The sequence below is a fragment of the Oncorhynchus nerka genome, linkage group LG17 (genome assembly GCF_034236695.1).
Source record: "Oncorhynchus nerka isolate Pitt River linkage group LG17, Oner_Uvic_2.0, whole genome shotgun sequence".
In the NCBI taxonomy this organism is placed as follows: Eukaryota; Metazoa; Chordata; class Actinopteri; order Salmoniformes; family Salmonidae; genus Oncorhynchus; species Oncorhynchus nerka.
This window is the reverse complement of record NC_088412.1, coordinates 40234161-40246240: the sequence shown is the minus strand read 5'-3', so window position 1 is coordinate 40246240 and position 12080 is coordinate 40234161. Positions and strand designations below refer to the sequence as shown.

Sequence of the window (12080 nt, the reverse complement as noted above, 5' to 3'; positions counted from 1 at the left end):
AACACATCTGCAACGAGTCCCCTCCTGTACTCTCTGTTCACACATGACTGTGTGGCCAAGTACGACTCCAACACCATCATTAAGTTTGCCTACGACACAACGGTGGTAGGCCTGATCACCGACAACGATGAAACAGCCTTGAAACTTCTTCAAGTGCAGACACAAAAACCATCAAGCACTATGATGAAACTGGCTCTCATGAGGACCTCAACAAGAAAGGAAGACCCAGAGTTACCTCTGGTGCAGAGGATAAGTTCATTAGAGTTTACCAGCCTCAGAGTTCAAGTAACAGATATCTCAACATCAACTGTTCAGGAGACAGTGTGAATCAGTCCTTCATGGCCAAATTGCTGCAAAGAAACCACTACTGAAGGACAACAGAAGAAGCGACTTGCTTGGTCCAAGATGCATGATGGACATTAGACCGGTGGAAATATGTCTTTTGGTCTGATCAGTCCAAATTTAAGATTTGTTTCCAACCGCCGTGTCTTTCTGAGACGCAGAGTAGGTGTGGTTCCCACCGTGAAGCATGGAGGAAGTGGTGTGATGTTGCCTTGCTGGTGACACTGATTTATTTACAATTCAATGCACTTACCCAGCATGGCTACCACAGCATTCTGCAGCGATACTCCATCCCATCTGGTTTGCGCTTAGTGCGACTATCATTTGTTTTTCAACAGGACAATGACCCAACACACCTCCAGGTTGTGTAAGGGCTATTTGACCAATAAGGAGAGTGATGGAGTGCTGCATTAGATGACCTGGTCTCCACAATCAACTGACCTCAACCCAATTGAGATGGTTTGGAATGAGTTGGACCGCAGAGTGAAGGAAAAGCAGCCAACAAGTGCTCAGCATATGTGGGAACTCCTTCAAGAGTGTTGGAAAAGCATTCCTGGTTGAGAGAATGCCAAGAGTGTGCAAAGCTGTCAAAGGAAAAGGGTGGCTACTTTGAAGACAATATACACTTTTTTTTGTTACGAAATGATTCCATTTGTGTTATTTCATAGTTTTGATGTGACTATTATTCTACAATGTAGAAAATAGTAAAAATAAAGAAAAACCCTGGAATGAGTAGGTGTGTCAATGTTTGACTGGTACTGGACATATTACCTCGACTAACCGGTACCCCCTGTATATAGCCTCATTTTTTATTGTTGCCCTTTTATTTTTTTACTTTAGTTTATTTAGTAAGCATTTTTCTTAAAACTGCATTGTTGGGGCCTCCCGGGTGGTGCAGTGGTTAAGGGCACATTATGCCACCAGAGACTCTGTCGTAACCGGCCACGACCGGGAGGTCCGTGGGGTGACGCACAATTGGCCTAGCGTCGTCCGGGTTAGGGAGGGTTTGGCCGGTAGGGAAATCCTTGTCTCATCGCGCACCAGCGACTCCTGTGGCGGGCCGGGCGCAGTGCGCGCTAACCAAGGCTGCCAGGTGCACGGTGTTTCCTCCGACACATTGGTGCGGCTGGCTTCTGGGTTGGATGGCGCTGTGTTAAGAAGCAGTGCGGCTTGGTTGGGTTGTGTATCGGAGGACGCATGACTTTCAACCTTAGTCTCTCCTGAGCCCGTACGGGAGTTGTAGCGATGAGACAAGATAGTAGCTCCTAAAAACAATTGGATACCACAAAATTGGGGAGAAAAAGGGGTAAAATAAAAAAAATAAAAAAAATAACACTGCATTGTTGGTTAAGGGCTTGTAAGTAAGCATTTCACGGTAAAGTCTACACCTGTTGTATTCGGTGCATGTGACAAATAAAATTTGATTTGATTTAAACTAAGGAAACGAAAAGGTGAAAATTGTGCAAGGGAGGGGTGTAGCAATATGCTTCCTACTGGGGTGGTCTTACCTCTGCTACGTCTGGCAGGCCGCGGGACTGAAAGGAATCATGGGAGTTGCAGTCCAGAAATCTTGGTCCGAAGAGGGCTGTTCCACTGGAGGGGCCGGAGGGGGTCAGGGAGCTTCGTCTACCCTTATCAGGGGACACCAGGCTTGCTGTGTGTGTGTGTGTGGGGGGGGGTTAAAGTTGTTTGAAATTGAGACGACACAATAAAAACTAAATCTCAGTTGAGCTTATGCTTCTGGGCTCAGAGTAATCCTGTTTCAATTGGCTTCATCAGGTTCAGTTCAATTGAAAATCTTTGCCAGATACTGATGATAGTGGCTGCGTGTGCGTATATACTGTGTGTGTGGTGGTCTTACATAGCAGGCAGCCAAATGAAGAGTCAGTGGAGTCGTTGGGGTACCACTGAGGGTCATGGCTGGGGGAAGGGATCCAGCCTCTGGAGGGGCTGACTGAGGTACAGGGTAGGAGCTTAGAGCACTCACTACCATTCAGCTTGGCAGGAGAGAGGGATGCCTCATCACCTGAGAGCGAGCGAAAGAGACAGCACATGAGATGTATAAACAGATACAGGCTACACTACAAAAACAGTACAAAATCGTATTTTTATAACGCCCCCTTCACTTACCGTAGTGTGCCGAGTTGATGGCCAGCTCAATGATTGAGTCACTGATGTGCATTTGTGGCCCTCCAGGAGCCATGGCTTCCTCCAGGGGACCCGGGAGAGAGATGTCCAGCAGAGAGGCCACGCTGGGCGGGGAGAGGAGAGAGTCACCTGCCACTCCTGGAGACAGAGGGGGGAGGCCGTTCTGCAGCGAAACCTGGTGGAGGGTTAGTGAAAGAATGATACAGGGTTAGAATTAATGTATAGAAAATATGAAAATCTGTGCTCTTTTTGGATAAGTTCCTGTGGCACCTCCCTCTTTCAAAACATCTTGAACACGATCCAGGTAGATCTCTCTCCATCATCGTTTCTCTTTCTCTTCTTTCAGTGTTCCACTCACCTCAGAGGAGGCCTGCTGAAGGAGCTGTGTCTGGGGAGGACCAGGACTAGCACGCACCACTCCAGGGTGAGAGGTCGAGAGGGACCCTCCGTCTGGACTGGGGGCCTCCAACTCCCGACAGGGGCTGCCTGGTATGATGCCTGCTGACTTGGCTGCCAGGTCAATGGCACCTGGATGGAAAAATATAGACTCACACATTGAATTGTCAATAGTCTAATTACAGATGAATTGCACCATCATGTTTTAGCTTGCGCCAATATCCAGCATCAGTGGGCCTGGCCTAGGGCCCTTTTTTTTTTTTTTTTAAAGATGAAAGAGAAAAACATGACCAGGGCCTAAAACGAACACCCGCCAAATGAGAGTAGATTTGGCATTGGTGGGTAAGAGGTCTACTTCACCAGCCACATTGGGGGGTAGACACTCACATTAGTGAATACAAATAACCAAGTATGATCATATGTATAGCAATATACACTAAATGACCAAAGGTATGTGGACATCTGTTCATCAAACATATCATTCCAAAATCATGGGCATCAATATGGAGTTTGTGCCCCCATTGCTGCTATAACAGCCTCCACTCTTCTGGAAAGGCTTTTCTCTAGATGTTAGAACATTGCTGCGGGGACTTGCTTCCATTCAGCACAAGAGCAATAGCGAGGTTGGGAACTGATGGAGGATTAGGCCTGGCTCGCCGTCTGCGTTTCAATTCATCCCGATGGAGTTGAGGTCAGGGCTCTGTGCGGGCCAGTCAAGTTCTTCCACACCGATCCCTACAAACGATTTCTCTATGGACCTCGCTTTGTGCACGGGGCATTGTCATGCTGAAACAGGAAAGGGCCTTCCCCAAACTGTTGCTACAAAGTTGGAAGCACAGAATTGTCTATAATGTCATTTTATTCTGTAGCGTTAATGTTTCCCTTCACTGGAACTAAAGGAGACTAGCCAGAACCATGAAAAACAGCCCCAGACCCTTATGCAGTCAGGCAGGTAGGGTTCTCCTGGCATCCACCAAACCCAGAAGTGTGATTCATCACTCCAGAGAACGCATTTCCACTGCTCCAGAGTTCAATGGCGGCAAGCTTTACGCCACTCCAGCCGACGCTTGGCATTGCACATGGGGATCTTAGCTTCATTTTATGAAGCTCCCGACAAACAGGTCTTGTGCGGATGTTGCTTCCAGAGGCAGTTTAGAACTCGGTGCTGAGTGTTGCAGCCGAGGACCACACTCGGCAGTCCCGAGCACTACGAGCTTCAGCACCCGGCAGTCCCGTTCTGTATGCTTGTGTGGCCTACCACTCTGCGGCTAAGCCGCTGTTGCCATTAGACATTCCCACTTCACAGTAACAGCACTTACAGTTGACCGGGGAGGTTCTATTAGGGCAGAAATTTGACGAACTGTCTAGTTGGAAAAGGTGGCATCCTATGATGGTGCCACATTGGAAGTCACTGAGCTCTTCAGTAAGGCCATTCTACTGCCAATGTTTGTCTACGGAGATTACATTGCTGTGTGCTTGATTTTATACACCTGTCAGCAACCGGTGTGGCTGAAATAGCCAAATACACCAATTTTAAGTGTTATCCACATACTTTTGTATATATAGTGTAAATGCTGCAGTAGCTGTTTTCAAAAGTATTTCTGCCGTTTTGTTTGTTAGCTGGTAAATTAATTGTACAAAGTAAAAGAACCACAAATCCAGAAATGCGCAGCAACACTACACTTATGCACAGGCATAAAAGTTTGTCTAAAGTCTACTCAAGTGTTTTTGTGTTTCTTGGCTATTTACATTGTTTCGTTCACAAGCTAAGTTGTTTTTCAATGTTTGAGTTTCAACTGGTATAAAAGAGAAGACGACATGGTAGAGTGCTGCAGGTACCGACAGATCATTGCGCTGCAGTTCGCATTTTCCAAGGTCCCTTTTTTGTATTATTAATGAAAATTCACTACAAAGCTGTTTTTAGGGAACAGGCAGTGAGAAGACTGGGATCTGGAAACAGTCGTCTTTATGCTTTGTATGAGTTAGCCTACCATTTGTATTAAAAGCTCATCTTTGTCGCATTGTTCACGCGCTGCTTCAACTTCAGTAGCCTACCTCTCCGAGTTGGGTGTGCGAGATCAAGTGTGCCTAGTATGTGTGGTCTCATTGAAATGGAATTGTTAATTTTCCAAGGAAATTAACTTACTACAGTGTCAAAATAAATATTGATAATGGAATGTGGAGGGTGCTCAACTCACAAATTGAGATGCAATAAAAAAAAGAAGTGATAATTGAGAACAAAAAGGCGCAACGCGCACAAGCTACCATAGTGAGCAAGCATTCATTTCAATAAATATTGGCAACTCATTTGTCTCTGCTTGCAAATCGTCCTCCTAAAAAAAGGTACGCTATAGCCTATATGCAAAACATAGCTCAAGAGAAAGTGTCAGTAGCCATGTGTGTGAGATCAGTTGCGAGTGTGGTCTCAATTAAATTGCATACTCTCTAGCCTATGCATGGGCGGCGAAGCAGTTATCGTTCCAAGGAAATGTACTTCCTAAATATGATTAGGATATAGTTTACTGCATTGCCTAGAAATATGTATTGATCACCAATATTTGTATCAGTCTGAAAATAGTCCCACTCCTAAAACGTAGCTCAAAGAGAAAATGGAAGTCTCGACAACTCCGCGCTCTTCAAACGATGCCTAGCATATTGGCTGATATATTAGAGTATCTGTATTACTGGGCCACAAGAGAATCTCAGGTCATTTAACCTATTTCTTAGGTTGTTTTTGCGCATTTTGATATTGCCTATAGGGCGCAAAATTACTGGGACCATTGCTGGCAAATGAGCGTGTTACATATGCCTAAAATAACATTGCAGGACTGTGGTTGGGTTTGGGACCAGTTCTTCTGGTTGCATGTGGGAGTCGGACAGAAAGCCAGGGGGTGCAGTATGAACTACGAGTCACAACTCTTAATCTCACAGTCACAAACATGAGTCACGTTACCATGGTAACCTCCACCTCTTAAAGGGGCAGGTGACATTTTCAGTCTCATCTGAAAATGATATACGTATATACTGTACTCTATATCATCTACTGCATCCTTATGTAATACATGTATCACTAGCCACTTTAACTATGCCACTTTGTTTACATACTCATCTCATATGTATATACTGCACTCAATACCATCTACTGTATCTTGCCTATGCCGCTCTGTACCATCACTCATTCATATATCTTTATGTACATATTCTTTATCCCCTTACACTTGTGTCTATAAGGTAGTAGTTTTGGAATTGTTAGCTAGATTACTTGTTGGTTATTACTGCATTGTCGGAACTAGAAGCACAAGCATTTCGCTACACTCGCATTAACATCTGCTAACCATGTGTATGTGACAAATAAAATTTGATTTGATTTGATATTTTGGTTAAAAGACTCCGGTTACAAACAATGAAACATAATAAAGCAATATACCACATTACTTCTTACTAGTAATACATATGTTTTAGAAACATCAAAACATGCTCATCCGTTTTATTATTTTTGGTGTACAATTTTTGTAGGACTGGCAAAAAAATCTGAGTGGCTGGTAGATTCTTAAATCTACCTGCCACAGTGGCTGGTGGACCAAAAAGTTAGTTTCAGGCCCTGAACAGGTAGAGAGAAGAGGTACGTACTGGAGAGCCGACTGGACATCCTAGGGCCAGAGGTGATGGGCGGAGTTCTGGGGAGGAGGGGATGGGTGGAGGGAGAGAGACGGGGCTGGATTGGCCGGAATGAGCCTGTTCCTGAGGGAGAGGGTAAAAAAAAAAACTATGGAGGTGAGTGGTTGAGTATTTCTAGCCCTGTTCAGATAGTTGGATAAAACATTTTTGGGCCTGAACACAGAATATTACTGCTCTCCAGTGCTTTTTATTCCTGCAGCATAATTACAAACAAATATGTTGTTACGATACTTCAAACATACCTACTTCCTTCATGTAATTAGATAAGTTAGATAATTTAACTAGGTGTATGGGTTAGTTGACAGGTGACATACCAGTGGCAGATGAGTTAGAGAGGATGGAGAAGGAGCAGACGTGTTGAGGAGTGTCTCCAGTGGTGCGGGGGAGCAGGGTTCTCTGAGGAGGAACAAAAAACAATTTCACATTAAAACAATCTGTTCAGATCTCAAGATGTACACCAAACAACGGACGAAGATGAGACTTACCTGGACCACGAGCGGCTTTCGAAGTGGCCGGCTCCTGTTTTTCCTTTGTTTCGGCAGGAAAATGTCTGACTGCATCTGTAAGAGGCAGAGATGCAAACTGGTGAGGGCCCAAAAAGGTGAAGAAAAAGATGTGTGAACTGGGAGAAAATGTGCCTTTTTTTAGAATGAGGTTGTCATAACACCAACTTTTACTCAAGACATAATACCAGGCCAAGTATCATGATACCGAGTAGAATCGTGATACCACAAGGTTTGCCAGGCACCCTGTTCACATTTTCTATACGTTCTGCAAAGTTCTGCACCAAAACCTGTCCCCGATATTCACACCTCTAATCAACACAACCCATTGGATTAAACGTCATACTTTTTACTGTATAATAGAAAAGGCTACTGCAGAAAATATCTGATTTGCTCATATCCAAAAGGCCTACCTGTGATTGGGCAAGACTTGAGGAATGTTGAAGGAATACCAATGTATAATGATATACATTTTCATTGTGGCAGTAAGGGTTAGGGTTACAATCAGATTAGGCCTATATGAAATCTTTAGCCTACTGTTCAGACAACTTTCCACACATAGCTCCCAAAACTGTTAGGGAGAGTGTAGGCTAACAGAATTTAAGGAACACCATTAAAATATATTTTTGATTCAGAATGACATTGATTAGGCATATGTATCCTACCTTTGAAGCATCTCTTTGAGTAGTTTATCTATCCCTTTTCCGTTTTTCCTGCACCATCCAAATGTGTGCAGAGCCAAGGTACCATGTTATCTAACTAGCCAGGTAACATTACTAAACAAGGTCATTTGTTATCAAACCACAACTCAGCAAAAAAAGATCCATCCCTTTTTCAGGACCCTGTCTTTCAAAGATATTTGGATTTTTACGAATTAACTTCCCAGATCTTCATTGTAAAAGGTTTAAACACTGTTTCCCATGCTTGTTCAATGAACCAAAAATTCATGAACACGCACCTGTGGAACGGTCGTTAAGACTAACAGCTTACAGACGGTAGGCAATTAAGGTCACAGTTATGAAAACGTAGGACACTAAAGAGGCCTTTCTACTGACTCTGAAAAACACCAAAAGAAAGATGCTATGGTCCCTGCTTTCTGCATGAACGTCCTTTAGGCATGCTGCAAGGAGGCATGAGGACTGCAGATGTGGCCAGGGCAATAAATTGCAATCTCCGTACTGTGAGACGCCTAACACAGCGCTACAGGACGGACAGCTGATCGTCCTCGCAGTGGCAGACCACGTGTAACACCTGCACAGGAACAGTACATCTGAACATCACACCTGTGGGACAGGTACAGGATGGCAACAACAACTGCCCGAGTTACACCAGGAACGCGCACTCCCACCATCAGTGCTCAGAGTGTCCGAAATAGGCTGAGAGGCTGGACTGAGGGCTTGTAGGCCTGTTGTAAGGCAAGGTAAGTCCTCACCAGACATCACCGGCAACAACGTCGCCTATCGGCACAAACCCACCGTTGCTGGACCAGACAGGACTGGCAAAAACTGCTCTTCACTGACGAGTCGCAGTTTGGTCTCACCAGGGGTGATGGTCAGATTCGCGTTTATCGTCGAAGGAATGAGCGTTACACCGAGGCCTGTACTCTGGAGCGGGATCGATTTGGAGGTGGAGGGTCCGTCATGGTCTGGGGCGGTGTGTCGCAGCATCATCGGACTGAGCTTGTCATTGCAGGCAATCTCAACGCTGTGCGTTACAGGGAAGACATCCTCCTCCCTCATGTGGTACCCTTCCTGCAGGCTCATCCTGACATGACCCTCCAGCATGACAATGTTCACCAGCCATACTGCTCGTTCTGTGCCTGATTTCCTGCAAGACAGGAATGTCAGTGTCCTGCCATGGCCAGCGAAGATCCCGGATCTCAATCCCATTGAGCACGTCTGAGACCTGTTGGATCAGAGGGTGACAGCTAGGGCCATTCCCCCCAGAAATGTCCAAGAACTGGCAGGTGCCTTGGTGGAAGAGTGAGGTAACATCTCACAGCAAGAACAGGCAAATATGGTGCAGTCCATGAGGAGGAGATGCACTGCAGTACTTAGTGCAGCTGGTGGCCACACCAGATACTGACTGTTTCTTTTGATTTTGACCCCCCCCCTTTGTTCAGGGACACACTATACCATGTTAGTCACATGTCTGTGGAACTTGTTCAGTTTATGTCTCAGTTGTTGAATCTTATGTTCATACAGCTATTTACACGTGTTAAGTTTGCTGAAAATAAACACAGTTGACAGTGAGAGGACGTTTCTTTTTTTGCTGAGTTTAGTTTAAAACGGCCCGCAACATACTTTATAAAATTATGTAAGGTGCACCAATTCATGATAGAAAGGGGTTTGGGCTAGAAACTTTTTAAACTGTTGTAAAGACAAGTGTGACTGTCACTGTACTCAGTTTCCTCTACGCCAGTGGCACTCAGAGGCCTTATAGGCAAAACTTACAGGCGAAATAAAAAAGATGGTCAATGTCCAAATATTTATTGACCTGACTAAGTTATTATTGTACCTGTCTACCACAGCATATTGGAGTTGAAATTAAATAATGAATATGAGCTGAATGTGCACACTGTTTTAATTTGAGGGTATTTACATCCAAATCAGGTGAACAGTGTATGAATTACAGCACTTACAAAAATATGTTATTTTTTTAACGTGGTCCTCCCCTTTTTAAGGTACCAAAAGTAATTGGACAATTGGATGCTCAGCTGTTCCACAGCCAGGTGTGTGTTATTCCCTCACTAGTTAATTTACAAGTAAAGCAGATAAAATGCATTTGCATTTAGAATCTGTTGCTGTTAACCCTCAATATGAAGTCCAAAGAGCGGTTACTGCCAGTGAAGCAAGCCATCATTAGGCTGAAAAATCTGAAACCCATCAGAGAGAAAAAAACAACAGGTGTGGCAAAATCAACTATTTGGTACATTCTTAAAAAGAAAGGCACTGGTGAACTCAGGAAGACCAAGGAAAACAACTGTGGTGGATTACAGAAAAGGTATTTCCCTGGTGAAGAAAACCCCCTTCACAACAGTTGGCCAGATCAAGAACACCCTCCAGGAGGTAGGCGTATCAGTGTCAAAGTCAAAAATCAAGACTTCACCAGAGTACATACAGAGGGTTTACCACAAGATGTAAACCATTGGTAAGCTTCAAAACCAGGAAGACCAGAATAGAGTTCCAAAAAACATCTAAAAAAGCCTGTACAGTTCTGGAACAACATCCTATGGACAGATGAGACAAAGATCAACTTGAACCAGAATGATGGGAAGAGAAGGAACGGCTCATGATCCGAAGCATTCCACCTCATCTATGAAGCATGGTGGAGGTAGTGTTGTGGCATGGGCATGACTGGCTGCCAGTGGAACTAGTTCCCTTGTATTTATTTATATGACTGCTGACAAAAGCAGCACTATGAACTCTGTGTGTTTAGGGCTACATTATCAGCTCAGATTCAGCCAAATGCATCAAAACTCATTGGACGGCAGTTCACAGTGCAGATGGACAATGACCCGAAGCACACTGCAAAAACAAACCGATACTAAGGCAAAGAAATGGAATGTTCTGCAATGGCCAAGTCAACCACCTGACCTGAATCCAATTGAGCATGGATTAAACTTGCTGAAGGCAAAATGCCCCAAGAACAAGCAGGAATTGAAGACCGCTGCAATAAAGGCCTGGCAGAGCATCACCTGGGAAGAAACCCGCCATCTGGTGACGTCTAAGGGTTCCAGAAATCAGGCAATCATTGACTGCAAAGGATTTGCAACCAGGTATTAAAACTCACAATTTAATCTATGATTTTTAGTTTGTTCCATTACTTTTGAACCCCTAAAATTGGGGGGGCTATGTATGAAAATGGTTGTAATTCCTACACGGTCCATACAATAATTGACAAAACCCTTAAATTAAAGATGAAAGTCTGCACTTAACTTCTTATGGCTGGGGGGGCAGTATTGTGTAGCTTGGATGAATAAGTTGTGCAAAGTAAACGGCCTGCTCCTCAGTTGTTGCTAATATATGCATATTATTAGTATTGTATAGAAAAACACTCTGAAGTTTCTAAAACTGTTTGAATTATGTCTGAGTATAACAGAACTCATATGGCAGGCAAAATCCTGAATCCTCACAGGAAGTGAGAAATCTGAGCTTTGTATGTCTTAAGGTGAACGCACCAATTTGTAAGTCGCTCTGGATAAGAGCGTCTGCTAAATGACTTAAATGTAAATGTAAATGTATGTATTGACCAGAGTCCCCAATGAAATCCCCTTGAGATCTTAATGATGTTGCACTGCCTAGGGGTTCCACTAGATGTCAACCAATAATATACATTTTAATGAGACTTCTATGGTGTTGTGGGAGTGAATGAGAGCAGAATGTATCAGGTGTCCATCAAGTAGCCATTTTCTGATGACGCTTATTCCTCATGGTACCCACTTGCGTTCCATTTCTCATGAAGAAGAAGAAGGAGGAATACTCTAGTTGGAACTTTATTGAAGCTATAGGTTAAAAACATCCTAATGATTGATTCTGTACTTAGTTTGAAATGTTTCTTCGACCTGTAATATAACTTTTTGTCTGATGTAACGCTGACCAGAATGAGCATTTGGACATAAATAACGTACATTTTCGAACAAAACAAACATTTATTGTGGACCTGGGATTCCTGGAGTGCTTTCTGATGTAGATAATCAAAGGTAAGGGAATATTTTCTTGTTTATGTTGACGCCATCGTTGCGGCTATTGTAATTTTTTACTTCTGAGCGCCGTCTCAGATTATTGCATGGGTTTCTTTTTCCGTAAAGTTTTTTTGAAATCAGACACAGCGGTTGCATTAAGGAGAGGTATATCTATAATTCCATATTATCATCTACATTTATGACGAGTATTTCTGTTGAATGATGGGGCTATGCAAAATCACTGGATGTTTTTGGAACTAGTGAATGTAACGCACAAATGTAAACTCATATTTTGATAAATATGAACTTTATCAAACAAACATACATGT

The 12080-nt window shown here is 43.7% G+C and overlaps 1 protein-coding gene across 6 annotated transcripts in view; it reads right to left on the bottom strand.

Moving 5' to 3' along the window:
* LOC115145220 (protein cramped-like) overlaps window positions 1-12080 on the bottom strand; it is a 46916-nt gene that overhangs the window by 2761 nt on the left and 32075 nt on the right. For 5 of the 6 annotated variants that reach the window (XM_029686621.2, XM_029686620.2, XM_029686622.2 and 2 more), the window contains exons 13-19: window positions 7050-7124; window positions 6879-6960; window positions 6517-6627; window positions 2849-3018; window positions 2473-2665; window positions 2204-2368; window positions 1851-1996 (exon numbers count right to left, since the gene is read on the bottom strand). In XM_029686621.2, coding sequence (XP_029542481.1) covers window positions 1851-1996; window positions 2204-2368; window positions 2473-2665; window positions 2849-3018; window positions 6517-6627; window positions 6879-6960; window positions 7050-7124 — 942 coding nt within the window. Of the gene's footprint in view, window positions 1-1850; window positions 1997-2203; window positions 2369-2472; window positions 2666-2848; window positions 3019-6516; window positions 6628-6878; window positions 6961-7049; window positions 7125-12080 lie in introns of those variants that run through there. The other variant, XM_029686623.2, reaches the window with a different exon arrangement.